This window comes from Acinonyx jubatus, chromosome A1, assembly GCF_027475565.1.
Source record: "Acinonyx jubatus isolate Ajub_Pintada_27869175 chromosome A1, VMU_Ajub_asm_v1.0, whole genome shotgun sequence".
In the NCBI taxonomy this organism is placed as follows: Eukaryota; Metazoa; Chordata; class Mammalia; order Carnivora; family Felidae; genus Acinonyx; species Acinonyx jubatus.
The window spans coordinates 72,182,313-72,198,252 of NC_069380.1; the positions used below are offsets into that span (position 1 = coordinate 72,182,313).

The window sequence follows — 15,940 nt, forward strand, 5'->3', positions numbered from 1 at the left end:
TTTTTAAAAGAAATGTTTCTCTCTCTCTTATATACATAGGCTGGATTCTAGTGACATTTATAATGAATTGAAAGAAACATATCCTAATTATCTTCCTCTGTACGTTGCAAGACTTCATCAGTTGGATGCTGAAAAGGTTGGACAAGTTCAATCTTAATAGGAGTATTTTATTTTATTTGTAACATGAGATACAGTTTGTATGTTTAGTGAAAATGCAGTTTTCTATTTGTTTTGTGCTTCTGCCAAATGAAAACATGTTTCCTCAAATTGAATGTTGTATTGACTATTTTCTTGAAGGTAATTACAGAACGTACTCATTCCTGTGAGGTCAGCCTAAGACTCCCGCTCACAGTTTTCATCAGCGGGAGGAGGAATAGATAAAGATATCCTAAGGATCACTTTTCTGACATTCACCTCAGGAGCAGTGGTCCTAGCCTGCTGCAGATCTAAACACTGTCAGCAAAAGAATTCCTGCTTTTCATGAACTTTGCTCATTTTTAAAATTGGCCATAGTTCCAAGCTATCTTAACACGGACCAGCTCTCACTGGTAATGATGGCCGGTAGGAAGGTGCTCGTGGCCAATCAGAAATTGTCAAGGGTGCAGAGTGAACTTGAAGGTGTTGAAGGGAGACCTCTGAGACTAGCAAAAGAGAAGACCCCTGAGAGCACCTGGAGCACCATGGCGACCGTATAGTTAGACTGTTGGGTACATTCTCGTTTATTCTCACCTTCATGATTTTAGTAATAAGTTAGGAAGAATTTGTACATCAGCCCGTTTGTTTTTTGGGGGGTCTTTTTGGGTTTGTTTTGTTTTGTTTTGTTTTACTTCTCTTTCCCTGTGGTGTGCGGCTAGAGTAACATAGCAGGTCATGTTTCTAAGAGGCCCAGAAAAGGAGTTGCCTGGGTAGAAAGCTGTTTACATTTCTATGACCACCTTTTACCTCCCTTATTTGCACCATTTAACATCAGTGAGGAATGTGAATAAGGTCTTTTCTAGAGATGCTGACACTGCAGCCCCCACACTATGAGGCAGCACACACCCCCTGCTGCCAGCAGAGGGCTCGGCCCCTGACTCTGGAGCCGCCACCCTTGCATTTGAGACGGAAGTGAAGGGACTTGGATGGACTCACTGACACCATTTCTTTTCTGATTTCTTCTTTTTCTTCCTCCCTAGGAACGAATGAAAAGACTTAATGAAATTGTTGAGGCTGCAAATGCTGTCATTTCTCACATAGACCAGACGGCCCTCGCAGTTTATATTGCGATGAAGACTGACCCCAGGCCCGATGCAGCTACTATAAAAAAGTACCTAACCAGTAAATAATCTTTCTTGCATCTCATTTCTTAGTTACTTTTTAAAATTATGGAGAATATTCTTTTCTGAGAATTGTTGTGTCCCTAGAATTATCAGTATTTGAATATCCACCCGTAGATAGTTTGTAAGAATTCTTTCCAGTTGTTGGAGATTTAAGCAAAAGAAAAGGACTTTGCCTTCTGTACCGTTTGGTGCTGCTGGTCTGGAGAGATTTGAGTAGCTGTGACCTAGCGGTCCTCCCATTTGGGAATCGGTGTGAATGTGACATGTGCAGAGGCAAACACCTAACACCCTGCAAAATCAGTTTCTAAACTGCTTATTGACCAATAGTGTGAAAAGCCCAGGTTTAGCATGTAATGCCTGGTAACCCAAATAGAAATAAAGTTAGATTGAAACCATCATAGCCACTTGAGTTAGGAACCGGCTTTAGAGTATTCTGTGCGGTAAAGGGAAAGGGAGGTTTAGCTTTAATAAAACCCAGTGCGAGGCACCGCTCTGTGGTGGGTGAGCATGTGGCCCCCATGTGTTGTGTGAGGTTCCCTCAGCCTCACCTCTGCCTTCCCTGAACTCTCTTGTACCACTTTCCTCTCTGTCACTTTGGTTCATGTTCACCCGAGGGTCATTACCTGCAAGGGGAGAAACACCGCCTCCTCTTACAGCTGTTGTAACGAATGAACCACAAGTGTTGAGTCCGCCCAGGAAGTGCTGCGATTCTTCTTCAGGATTCCGTCTGCTGGGCAGAATCCTTCTTTCTACATGAAGTTCCTGATTCTGAACTGCCGGAACTCTTGGCATTACGCTACGTTCTAAATTGCTAGAACTGTTGGCAGTACTAATGCTGTAGCTCTTACGAATGTTACAGTTTTTAAGCAGAATAAGATTTATTCAGGTTAGGTTGTTGGCATTGTGCGCACCCTTTCCCACCTTCTAAGGGAACAGTCTCAAAGGGTGCTGTTTTGTCCATTTCTGAAGTGCCGGGTATGTACAGGGAAATCTTTGGGGTATGTTAAATACGTGACCTTATTTAAACTTAATCTTCTAAAAGACATACCAAGTAGGAGTGTTTTTACCCCTCATCTGTAGAAGAGCAGATGCGTGGCCAGCCTCGGGTGCCGGAGCCGGAAGTGGGAGAGCCGATCACACCTGCTCTGCCCTGGCCTGGGCCCCTTCATGTCTTGATAAGCAGCCCCTTGCATTCCCACTCGTCGTGAGAAGATTCCCACGCCACTGACCTTTGTCTCTCGGCCCGACCCCTCCCCTCCATCTCCTTCATAACTGCCGTCTGCTGACAAGCCCCTTGTCCTGGTCCTCAGGCATCCACATCTCAGCCCACAGCCATATCCCAATGTCTTCTGTCCCCCATGGGGCCCCTGGCTTCTCGCTGGAGTAGTCTACACTGCACCCTACTACCTGAATTCCACTCCATGTTAACCCTCTTTCAGGAGTCGTCTGGGCTTGATCACCTGTGAGAAGCTCATTGCCAGAGACAGTGGCCCCTTTGAGGCCGCCTTGACCTCACTGCAGTATCTGTTATCAGCTGCCCCCATCCTTCCTAGCATCTGTTGTTTCTTAGTTTGGGAAAATAGTATCTCTTCAGATTTGTGTGTGTAGGAAATAACATGCGTGGGCTCATTTTGAAATTTCAGTAAATATTAAAGGTCTGTTTATCCCTGCTCATACTTTGGCCTGTCTTTCCTAAATCTTACTGTCCATGGAGGAAGCTCTTAATTCGCGGTTAAAGTGAGCTCACAAGACCCAGAGTAGTTGTGTTTTCAATCTTGTTAGTCCCTTTTTTCTCACAGTTTTTATCTCTGGTGCTGACTCCAGTAACTGTCAAAAAGTAACAGTCTGATAGGATCCTGGCTTTAAAGATTGTAGCTGTAGTGACTTTCATACCTGCTGGGATAAAACTAGAAAGGAGGCGTCAGACGTGAAAATTAAGAGAAGCTGGTTAGTCTTTGGCAACCTTAGATCGGTTTGTCCACGCTTATAATTAAGGTATTTGCCGTGGCCCTTGCTTTGGCCAAACCACGATGGGCTCAGACACGCCACGCTGAGCAGAGGGCCTCGTCCAGGCCTGGGGCTCCTTGTTCTGGGGCGAGGGCCTCAGGAGCGGGCCGCATTTCTTCCATTTCTTGGAGCAGCAGCCGGCGAGCAGGAGCAGCAGCCCAGCATTCATTTCTCATTTCCACGCAAAACTGTTTTTACTGTGGTCACTCATGTGTCAGAAATTGCGATAGCCATTTTGTGATCTTAAAAATGATACGAGCTTTTCGCAGGTGATCTGGTATCAAGTTTCAGTTAAACTTAATTTATTTAGGCCATTAAAGTATCTGATTGAAGCTCTTCCTAAAATATGGCTATCGCCACTTTGATCGGTACCTAACTAGATTTGATTCAAAGATGTTTGTGGAGCAGACACTGCAGTAAAGCACCACTGAGAGGAACGTGAAAAAATGAACAGGACGCTCTTAGAAAGCGTGCGCTCTGATACAGAAGATGCAGTTGCTAGGTGGGGTAAGATTGACAGTTACAATGAATACTTTAAAGTGTGAAAGCCCATGGGAAGCAGGGCTGACTTCCTTTTGAGTGGAGAAAGCCTCGTGGTTGAAAGTACGTAGTCAGTTCTAAATTAGATGAGGGTGGGGAATGAATATTCTAGGTATGTGGGATTCAGGTTACTGGATCAGAGAACACTGAAATAGGGGTCTTGTGGGTAACTTAATCCAGGCCTGGCAAGTACAGCACACCTGTGCCACCCCTGAAATTCTGCCTCCTTCCAGCCCTTCCCGGGGCAGCTGGGTCCAGCCAGGTCTGCCGTGAATGGTCAAACCTGCCTTGCCGATCCACTTCTGTTCCAAGGCCCCCTTTCTCCGGCACAAGACGGGGACGGTGATTGTGTCCCACTCCTCAGCTGCTGTAAAAGCATAAATGCGGTGCTGGCGGCAAGACATTTCAGACGGCGGCTGGCCGGGCACCCGGTAGAGGAGAAGCTGCGTCCGTGCCCTACAGCTCCTAGATCTTTTTGTTCCTGAGTCCGGAGTAACCAAGCAGTTCCCAGGCGCGTTTCCACAGAGAGAGTGAAAGTTGGTTCTTTTAAGCTTTGCAACTCTTGGCTGAAAGTCTTAGGCACCTTTTTTGGCAAAGTTTTATCTACTTTGCAGATGTATTAAGGAGGGTGATTTTGTTGGGTTGTTAACAGGTTGTTTTGGCTTCTTATCTTAATTGTCTTTCACGCTATAATTCCTGTTGATTTTAGAGTGCCTGCAGATTTCATATGTTTCACATTCCACTCCGGGTCCTTCAGAATCATTCTCACTCTTACACAGTTTGTTCACCGGTGTCTGAGTGCCTCGGGGACACGCGCCCAGCGCTTGTAATCCTCATTGCCCTCACACGTGCGGGACATGAGTTGGACAAAATGCCCAGATCAGCAAGTATCCTAAAGACTCACACTGTCCCCTGGAGTGTAGGTTGTTACTGTATTTCATTCAGCGATGATTTATTGAGTTTCTGGTCTCTGCCAAGCATTGTCTGGGCACTTGAAATACATCAGAAGGACACGGCTCCTGCCCTGCAGCAGGACCATGTTACCATCGCGACTAAGAGCAGGCTGTCCAGAAGTAGCTTCAGGTTCTGCGTCTGTTACTGCCTAACTGCAGGACCTTGAACAGATCTCTGTGCCTCAGCTTCCTCCTTGGCAAAATGGGGATGATTACTAACTAGTATCTTACTCATAGAATTATTCTGACTGCAGATGAGTTCTGTATATAAAAGTGCACGTCCAGGGTAAGCGTCATATAGTGTTTGCTCTGTTTATAAATGAAAGTCTACTTCTGAAAGAACTTGTGTGTGTCTGTACAGAAATCTGTAATGATTGCTATTTATAAGAAATCTATAGAAGAGTTCCTTAGCTGACAGAACTTAGAACTGAACTGTCCTTCATTTCTATTGGTTTATGGCCTCTGTTTCAGCCAGATACAGCTGTCGTGACTCAATCTGTATGTGTAATGCAGTGGCTCATTTGATGTTTGTTAGAAATAAGGACTTTTATTTGATGGATAATGCAGATGTAAATACACGGCTGTACAATATCTCCGCGTTGTAAATCTGAGGCAGAGAACGCATGAATTCAGTTTCAGATAAGTCTGTACTTTTAAAAAATGATTTACTGATATGTGAGTTATTTTTTGGTTTGGAACACAGTGATATGGACAAACAAAAATCTACCCTCGTGGATGCCCTTTGTAGAAAAGGATGTGCCCTAGCTGACCACCTGCTTCACGCACAAGATCAAGATGGGGCCGTTTCAGGTGATACGGAAGGAAGAGAGGAGGAAGGAGAGAGCACTCTGGATTCTTTGACGGAAACTTTTTGGGAAACTACAAAATGGACTGATCTTTTTGACAATAAGGTAACCTGTCTGCCTCTTGTTTGGGCGCAGTTCTTGGGGGTTGCTTCACAAACCTTTCTTGGGCCCCATTGCCTCCTCTTTGCTGTTCCCCAGCTGCCTGGCCAGAAGAGGAAGACAGTACATGGAATGTGGCTAAGCTGGGCTCTGAAGAAGACTCTGTGTTTAGTGAGACCTCATTTGTCTTGCCTGTTTTAAACCATTCTACCAATCTCTTCTCTGTCTGCATAGCAGCCTTTTGGTGGAGGCAGTTACTTACGAAGCTAGAATTAAGAGCATCTCGAGGTCGTGTTTGTGCCTTCCTGCATCTGTCTATGTGCTGATTTGTCGGGGGTGGAGGGGGGTTGCTGGTTACTTTACATGTCATTTTTCTCAAAACCTCTTTGACTTTTAAATAATTATCACCTGGATTTATAGCTCATCAACTTTAAAATCCAGTTCAGAAAAAGTCACATTGATGAACTTTTTGGATGTGGGTTATAAAAACATTTTAAATCTCTTTTAGCCCTCTACTAGAGTTCTCACAGTAGGGATTATGTAACTCCCAAGTTGCTGTCAGTCTTCCTTTCTTCTGGAGATAAAAATAAACTAAATGAAATCAGTGGAAATCTCCTGACCCAGCACAAGCCCTTGTTTGTGTTTTACTAGACAGATGCTTGTTTTCTAGATGCACTGTGATCATGTGTAGTACAGACCTCTGAGATAGGAGAAAAGTTTTCACCACAGCACAGTCGTGCTCCTGCCACGGAAACGGAGTCCTAGGCAGGAAACTGCAGGAGCCAGTGTCACAGCAGAGCTTGAGAATTTGGATCTGAAATCAGGCCCTGGAGTGCAAATCCCACTTCTTCCATTTTTATCTGTGTGACCCTCGGCAAGTTTCTGAAACCTGCTGAATGAGTACTCAGTACACGGAAGGGCCTCTGTGATACTTGCTCTTATTCCGAACACACACCTGTTGCACGTCTGCTCCCCACCCAGTGCTGTGCTTGGTGCTGGAAAAAGATAAGAGCCTGGTGGATAAAAACTTGACGAGCCTCGTAATAAAACCATTACGAATAATCTCGTATCTCCGTATCTGCCGCGGTACTGCTGTATCAGGGGCCAGGCACTGTATTACCTGTCGGTTTAGCACCTTTGTAAAGGTTGAACACCTTGCTTGGCTCTAGAACACAAATAAATGTGATAGGATTGCTTTCTTTGAGGTCATTCTCCATATTCTGAAGGTGGACACCAAAAACGTAAATAAATGGTTACAGGTATATTTGACAGATGCAGTAATTAAAGGCACCAACGTATACACAAGGAATTGACAGCGTAAGAATGTGTTTGTATAATAGAACACTTTTTTTTTTTTTTTTTTTTTTTTTACTTTTATCCCCTTTTGCAGTTTTGGTAATTTATAACGAGATTTCATAGTTCTGTACTTCCCTCCTTACTCGCGTTTTTGTGATCACTTCTGTCAGCTCCCCTTTGCATAAAGAGGTGTTTTGGTATGGATGCCAAGAACTAGTGATTCATCAGAGCTTCATTTTTTTCCCCAACACAAGTTACCTGTTTTGTGGCATATTTAACTTTTATTCTTTCGAAACATTTTTGAAATTTGCTTGATGGAAAATGTTCATTTTAAAAGTTACACTTCTGTTAAGGCCCTCATCTTTTCCTTATTGAAGCTATAAGCCATAGAGTGTAAATATTTCATAGATAAGCTTTATCTTGTTTTACCTTATAGGTTTTAACATTTGCATACAAGCATGCATTAGTAAATAAAATGTATGGGAGAGGCCTTAAATTTGCAACTAAACTTGTGGAAGAAAAACCAACAAAAGAAAACTGGAAAAATTGTATTCAAGTAAGTGATATAAAATCGTCACTGTTAAGTGTCCCCTCCATATTGCATAGTGACAAGATAGAGCCTTATGGTAGTGATTTAGCGATACTGACTTTATCATGACAGATTGCTAGTCCAATTAATGTAATGCGAACTATAAAATGAAAGCATGAGAGACCGCCAATAAGCTATTTAAGTTTTTTAAACTTTTCTTATTAAATTTTAATTTTTTTTAAATGTTTATTCATTTTTGAGAGACAGAACGTGAGCAGGGGACGGGCAGAGAGAGAGGGAGACATAGAATCTGAAGCAGGCTCCAGGCTCTGAGTTGTCAGCACAGAGCCTGATGGGGGGCTCGAACTCCCAGACCTCGAGATCATGACCTGAGCTGAAGTTGAATGCTTACCTGACTGAGCCACCCAGGGGCCCCATTATTATTAAATTTTTAAAACTCCTGTCCAGAAAGGACAGAAGGGCTGTACTTAGCCTCAGATGTTTACAACATAGGCAAAGCGCATTATGAATTTTAGATGTATAGTCAGAAGACAGTTTTCTTTATGAAGAAAACAAACAGAATTGCTTTTCAATAGATGTTGGCTCAGTTCTAAAATGGTTGAATTTTTAGAGTTTATATTTGAATATTCTTCATTTGAAGTGATAGGCCATTTTATGATTTTACCACATTCTGTATTATATGCAGAGAAATTATGTGGTTGATATTAGAAACAGGAGGTAAGAAATGCTGTTCTTTCTGTACAAGTTAATTGTCCAGTATAAAGTTTACCGAATTCCAGAGAAATTACTGTAGCCTCATCCTGTCTCTGGGCCTGGTTTGTTCCTGAAGGATATATGGGGTTGGGCAACTTGGTCATGCAAATGTGGCCAAGGCTCTGGTCTCCGTACCCGAGGTATTCTTTGAATGTAAAACTAATCAGTAGGTTCCTAGGGAAATTTTTTATAATTAGAGGAAACTATAGGTTATCTTTACTCTTAGACCTTTTTCTGGCATACCTTCACCAGTCCAAATTGTAAGACATTTTAACTCAGTTCTTCAGATGTTTGAATAGGTTAAGAGAAGTCTTTCTGCAACTCACCATAAGGTGTGTAGTGTGATTCTTATCACATCAGCTATAATTTGTGAGCTCTCACATCCGTAAAGCCCGTGACTCACCCAGACATTGACACCAGGGGGTGTTTCATAACTTGTGTCCCCTCCACTCTGTTCCTGTACTGCCCGCCCTCCACACTGCTGCTGGGAAAGATGGCTTTTGACACCTCCTGGTGAAGCCCCGGCGCATGTAGGATAAAATCCAGACTCCTCCCCGTGGCCCATAAGGCCCATGTGATGTGGCTCCTGCCTTCCTCCCCAGCCACATCTCATCACACTTCCCTGGAATGGCTCTGCTCCCATCTCGAGAGCCGCCTCTGCCTGGCCGAAGCAGCCTCGGCCCTTCCCACCGTGGGACCCAGCTCGTCCAGCTGTGTGGAGAGCTCTTTCCCCGACTGGCAGAGTAGGTCTCTTCGTCAGGTTTCCTCTTAAATGTCATCTCCCCGGAGATCCCACTCGTGACCATCTCACTTCCCAGCCCCTCTGTTATGTCACCATTGTATACCTGACATGTACCTCTTAATTATGGACTCGGTTATTCATCTGCTCATGGATTTGCTTTGGCACTCTTTGGTTTTCCTGAACAGAACAGAACTTTCCTGAAAGTGAGAAGTGAGTTTGTTCAGTGCTGTTTTCCCGAGGTCTAGAACAGTGTTTGACTTCCAGTCAGACAGAGAATGAAAGGCAGCTAGGTTGGTAGGAAGGAAGGGAACAAGTATGTCAGAATTGAAGAAAGAAAGACAGGAAAGAAGGAAGGTTGGGCGGGATGGTCATAATCACCCGTTTAAGTTGGTTGGTAGTAAAATGAGTAGGTTAGTTGATGGTAAGGAAGAACAATTGGTAGGAAGGGTGGTGGGTGGTTGGGTTGGGATGGAAGGAAAGTTCTATGTGCTACTTTATTATCATTAAATATTTAATGCAGAATTTACCCTGTATATTGAGCTTGAAAAATCTGTTCTTTAATAATAAATTTTTGTGTTCTGTTCTAGCTGATGAAGTTACTTGGATGGACCCATTGTGCATCTTTTACCGAAAACTGGCTTCCCATCATGTATCCTCCTGATTATTGTGTATTCTAAAATAGGAACCAAGACTTTAAATTTTAAAAAAGAAAGTTTTTTAGTGAATGGATATAAAAACAAATTTGTGGCATTTTTAGTCTAATGCATGTTTTCATCCGCTATCAAATACTGATTATTAAAATGATGTGTATTTATCAGAGAATTTGCTGGCGTGTGGCTTAATACATGTAAATCTAGACCTCTGACATCATGGTGTTTTTTTAATGCCTCACATGGCTGGCACCGGGCTGTGCCCTGACTGCCAGCACCAAGGACTTTCGGTTGGGTTGCAGATATCACTTGCATGATAGGTTTTGAACAGTGACTTTTAACTGCAAACCTGTAAAATTCTATTTTTTATTTTATAAACGAACAGGGTTTTAACATGCTCAACTTTAATTTTTTTCAATTGTATGAAGGCCTTAAAAAGCTACATTAAGCGTAGCTAAAATTATTTATTGGACTAAAAAAATAGCAGAACTTCATTTCCAGATTTTTTTTTTTTCTTTTTTTTTTTTTTTTCTTTTGGTAAAGGTTTACATTTGATTAAGGGGGAAAAAACCGGCACAAATGAGTGTGTGGCAATTGCTGGAGCATAACTGCTTCTCACTAAATCAGTCTTCATCTTGGAGTTATTTCGGGTCAGTCATTTTTAACATCCTTTTGACGTGCAGAGAGCATCAGAATGAACTAATAATACATGTATAAGTGCCAGACTGCTAAATCTTTATCAGGTATTGTAAAGATACACATATGGTATGTTTGTTAAAGTTGAAATAATGTAAACACGTGAATACATGTGCAAAACCAAGATCACAGTATATACCATATGCATTCTGATACCTTGATTTTTTTTTTATAAATAATAAAGGTGAATATTGAAGCTTCTTAAAGTTGGTCTTAATTTTTCATAAATAAAATTTGGGGTTAAAACAATATATTAGATCAATAGACAGAAAAATTCAGCGTGAGGTAATTTATATTTCCTATAGGCTTGCAATTATTTGAATATATTGCCAGTTCTTATTATGTGACTAATTTTTGTGTATGATTTTTGGCTTTTTATCTTTCTGGCTACCATACTTGCTTCTCTCATCCATCCTCTCTCCATAAAATAAAAAGACACACGTAGATGATATTGAAAAGCCTCTACTCACTTAAGCAAACGTGTTTGTGTTTGTGGTTATGGTTTAAATCTTGTTCCTTTAGAATTTACTACTACAAAAGGCCTCCGAGTTCATCCTGTCTGGTCACTCATAACTGGTTTGGGGCAGTTGACCCCTTTATCTGATAAAAACAGAGACTTTAGGAAAAGTACAATTATGCTTACAAACATTTTCCACACGATTTCTGCGCCATCTAGAATTCAAAGTCCCATCAGTGAACAGCCACATGCATATTCTCGCCAACACACGTGCTTTCATGCTCACTCCTGCGGGTTCCCATGTGTCCATACAGTCCGTGAGGAAACGGAGAGGCTCGGAAAGGGTAGGGTGACTGACTGACTGACTGGTTATTAGAGAATCCGTTTTCAAACCCAGGTTTTGCCGTTCCTAGTAAGTGCTGCCTGCATGCGCAGAGCCGGGGGGGCGGGGCAGACACAGGTGGAAGCTTGGGTCTTTCTCAGGTCTTTCGTGAGGATGTGCACAGCCCTAGAATGCGCGGGGTCCTCTACATACCCAGGTCTCAAGGCCCGTGTGACATCTCCTTTCCCAGGTTTTCCTCCTAAGCCTTTTGATTAGCCCCAGCTGTTCGCCATCTCAGGCAGCCACAAAAATCACACAGTTGCCTGTAATTATCCAGACGGCCCCTTCTTGGGAAAAGGCTTCTGGGCCTGAGATCGGAGCCCCGTTACATTCAGATAGGCTTGCACACGGGGTTCTCTGGGGAATAAGCGTTACAAGCTTTGAAGGAGCTCCCAACCCTATTCGGCCCCCTCAGGTGACTGCCAGGCTGCTGGTGTTCAAGGCGACCATGCAGCTGGAGACGCGATGGGAACGGGGCAGTTGGACACGTCACAGGGTATGCTGTTCTGACTGACGTCCGGCCACCTCTGAGCAAACACGCCTCAGGTCGCGACATGCATGTGGTCAATTCCACAGTTCTGAAAAAAGTTGCCTCAATTTTTGCCAGTTTTCTCATTAGTAACATTAGAAAATCTTCAAGTGCTTTTTCACTGACAAAATGGTCCCCCATTTTCAAGGACCTCACACTTTTTTTTAGAATCCAATTTTAACATAAATTTAAGGTGAGAAACTTTCTGGTGGTACGTTTTGATTTTTTTAATTTAATGTTCATTTCTTTTTGAGAGAGAGCGAGGGAGACAGAATCTGAAGCAGGCTCCAGGCTCAGAGCTGTCAGCACCGAGCCCGACGCAAGGGCTCGAACCCACCAATCGCGAGATCCTGACCTGAGCAGAAGTTGAATGCTTAACTGCTTAACCGACTGAGCCACCCAGACACCCCGGGTGGTATGTTGAAGTACTACCTGCTGAGTTATGTGAAGATACAATTCTAGGATCCTTCAAATGTGACTTATTTTTACATAAAATGCCATCGTTCCAGAGCTTTTGGATTTCTCACTTGATCCCTCAGGTTTGGGTCTTTTTGCTATATTTTTTAATGTGGAAGAAGAATTCAGCCCACGGTGGATTTTCGCTATCCTAATCTTCAAACACAATGTGGAGCTCCAGGTACAGGAGGCGGCCGGGCCCTCCCAACAGGCTGGTTACTGGCTGTGTGTGTGTGCACGTGTGAGGCTGTGAGTTGCTGGCCTCCCTTTGGAACTGAAAAGCAAACGAGTTATGTGTTTTCAGGGGGAGGTAGCAAAATAACAAGAGTTTTTTAATAGTAGGCAGTAAAGCATGAATATTTTCGGGGAAGTTTTGTTTTTGGGGTTTTTTTTTTTATAAGGCTCAATAAGCCCTACTAGTTCTCAGTTGGAACAAAAACTTCTATATCTAATTACAACGTATGTCTTCTGTTGGAGCTAACGTCTTCCACAGATGATAGAATTTTGCAACGAAGATTGGTTAGTTTGCTGTGGAAGTTAGACATCCACAGACTGGCAGGATCTGCTTTGAACTGTGTGATTCATAGACCAGCTCTGAGGGTGAAACCTGGGTGAGAGGCCATGACCATGATGGGGGGGGGGGGGGGGCAGCCCTACAAAGCTGTCCTGTCAGCCTCTGCTTTCTGTCCCAATCACACTGTCTCCATGGTGACAGCTGCACCCACATAAGCTCTAGAAGAAAGTGTCCTCAGTAAAGTCATTCTTGTTTCTTTGTGATTTGGTTAATACAGGAGGAAAATAGTACTTAAAAAAGCCAGGGATAGGGGGCGCCTGGGTGGCTCAGTGGGTTGAGCATCTGACTCTTGATGACCTCACGGTTTATGGGGTCGGGCTCTGCGCTGACAGTGAAGATTGGGATTCTCGCTCTCCCTCTCTCTCTCTGCCCCTCCGCAATCTCTCTTTCTTTCTCTATCAAAGTAAATAAAAAAAACAAAGCCAGGTACACTATTTCTGTTTCCCCTTTCTGATAATGGTGGCCAATTTTTGCTCCACAGCCACCGAAGGCAACTGAAAGGTACTTTCTAAAGAAACAGAGAAGGAGGCGCCTGGGAGGGGGGGTGGTTTACTCAGTCAATTGAGCCTCCGACTTCAGCTCAGATCATGATCTCATGGTTGTGAGTTCAAGCCCCACACTGGGTTCTCTGCTGTTAGCACAGAGCCCACTTCAGATCCTCTGTCCCCCTTGCTGCACCTCCCCCACTCGCGCTGTCTCAAAAATACAGAGCACGTGCTCAGTACTAGGTCTGTGGCCCCTTCCCAATGCTAAGGGACTGTTCCCAGTTGTCACTGGCAGGAGCTTTGCCATCATGGGGTTTCTCACCCCTCCTGTAGTAGCGGCTTCCACAGATAACTTCTCTTTGCCCTGGAAGAGCATGGCCCGGTGCTCTCCCTCCCTCCTGGTCCCTCTCCTTCTCCCCTGTGACAGTGAGACATCCAAACGTAATGGCTGGAATCCCAGCCTGGGTCTCTGCTCTCTTGTCCTGGCTCAGGCACTGACAAGCCACATCACTTGACCCCCATGGGTCTCATCTAGAAAATTCAGATGGTGTATTCAGTGTGTCTGTTTCAACTCAAAATCCATTGAATCTGAATTAACTCGATTCTTCCTCTGTAGCGTTTCATACTCTCAATGGTCCAGGATTAAAAGATGCGTTTTTGTCTTTCTCCGCAGGATCTAAGAGAAGCATGCATAGAGAGATGGAGAGGAAGGAAATGAAATCCTTTTCATTTCCCCAATCTTCAAAAATCCTCTTGAACAGAGAGAATGTCTTAAGGAATAAGAAAGTAAAGAATAAGCGCTGGCCTTCATTGGTCTGAACATAATTAACCGGAGGAGAAAACCACATTAGTGATAAGTGAACGAGGGAGCCAGGAACGAAGAGGGCGGTGGGCGTACAGCTCCAAGGTAAAGGGCCGGGGGGTGGAGGGTGTCACAGGCAGGAGCAGCCTTCCCGAGAGCCCACAGACAGCAGGCAGGAGCAGACACGGTCCCCTGCGCCATGCGGCACGAACCCCCTGCACGCTCCTGCAAAGGTATCGTTTTAGTTTCCTTTAGAACCCCTGCTTTTCTGAGAGGATTCCAAAGAATTAACCAGCAAATGTATAATTTACACAAGCTGTGTCCGCTCGAGGGTCACACGTGAAGAATTTCAGTTCCAGAAGCAAGGAAGGACAGATGTCAGTTTCCACTATGCAGTTAGGACCACCTGCATTTCCAGTCCTGAAAGGGAAGTGATTCTAGAATCTTGACCATGCCAAGCCCTATCCAAGATGTGACTAGAATATCAAGTGACTGGACCTGTCTTCCACAGTTCTCCTTTTACATGTAATTTTTAAAGTCCCTCGCCTGTATCTCAATGATTCCGTGTACTGAGCTACCTCAAAACTCAGTAGCATCCAGGCAGCGATCCTCTCTTTTCACTCATGAGTAGGACTCGGCTGGAGTTCGATCCAAGCCGCGCTTGGCCCAGATGGTTCCACACCGGAGCCATTTAAATGCACAATTTACACGAAGAACCAGATAGAGGGACATATGGAAGGGATACCTTGGTGGTGCTGTCAGCATCATGCGGGGGGGGGGGGGGGGGGGTGGGTAGAGATGCTACGGGACACACAGCTCAGATTCCTCAGCAGATACGTGGCACGAGGAAAAAGCAAGAGGTTCAAGCCACAGGTTGAAAGAGACTTCAGGTACATGCCAGTCAGTGAATCAAATTTGTGGACCTTGGCTGGGTCCCGCTTCAAACAAACTCTAAAAGTAGAGGTCATGGCATTTAGCAAACAACTGGAAATTGGAACACTGGATTTTTCAACATGTGAATATACAGTACTAAATTATTTAGTATAAAATTTTATATTACATCGAATATATTTTTGGATGTGATAAAGTCCTGTGGTTGTGTGTCGTATATACGTGTATATATATTCATGTATATATAGAAGTACATGCATATGTATATATACGTGTGTGTGTGTGTGTGTATATATATATATATATATATATATATATATGTATGAACCAAATATATAGAAGAAAGGAGATCTGCTATTTGCTTCAAATTAACACAGAAGTGAAGATGAACAAGGTTTGCCAGGAGTTGAAATCCACATGGGGATGCAGGTTCATGATTCTTTCTTTTTTTTTTTTTTAATTTTTTTTTAATGTTTATTTACTTTTGAGAGAGAGACAGAGTGTGAGTGGGGGAGGAGCAGAGAGAGAGGGAGACACAGAATCTAAAGCAGGCCCCAGGCTCTGAGCTGTCAGCACAGAGCCTGATGCAGCTCAGAGCACAGAGCCTGTGATGCAACTCACAAACCGTGACATCATGACCTGAGCTGAAGTCGGACGCTTACCGACTGAGCCACCCAGGTGCCCCCATGATTCTTTCATCTACTGAGTGAAGAACATTACTGAGCTGTAGTCGTTGTACAATGAGCTGCACGTGATTAAAGTGTATGGTTCGTCTACCTTCAGTATATTTAAATTTTCCTAGGAGAGTTTGAAGACAAAGAGTCTTTATAATTGTAATCAATCTGGCTTTTCTGAAAAGGCAGACTTGTATCCATTTAGAAAATAATAAAATAAGCATATTTTAATAATAATAAGCATATTTTAATAAAATGAGCATTTAGAAAATAATAAAA

At 43.5% G+C, this 15,940-nt stretch overlaps 1 protein-coding gene across 7 annotated transcripts in view; it reads left to right on the plus strand.

The window, feature by feature from the left end:
- Positions 1-10,583, plus strand: part of TPP2 (tripeptidyl peptidase 2) — a 67,500-nt gene extending 56,917 nt beyond the window's left edge. For 2 of the 7 annotated variants that reach the window (XM_027065188.2, XM_027065189.2), the window contains 6 exons: positions 40-136; positions 1,176-1,306; positions 5,523-5,730; positions 5,824-5,895; positions 7,457-7,576; positions 9,653-10,583. In XM_027065188.2, the coding sequence (XP_026920989.1) occupies positions 40-136; positions 1,176-1,306; positions 5,523-5,730; positions 5,824-5,895; positions 7,457-7,576; positions 9,653-9,742 (718 nt within the window). In that variant the 3' untranslated portion in view covers positions 9,743-10,583. Of the gene's footprint in view, positions 1-39; positions 137-1,175; positions 1,318-5,522; positions 5,731-5,823; positions 5,896-7,456; positions 7,577-9,652 lie in introns of those variants that run through there. The other 5 variants (XM_027065191.2, XM_027065192.2, XM_027065190.2 and 2 more) reach the window with 4 other exon arrangements.
- Positions 10,584-15,940: the final 5,357 nt, after the last annotated feature.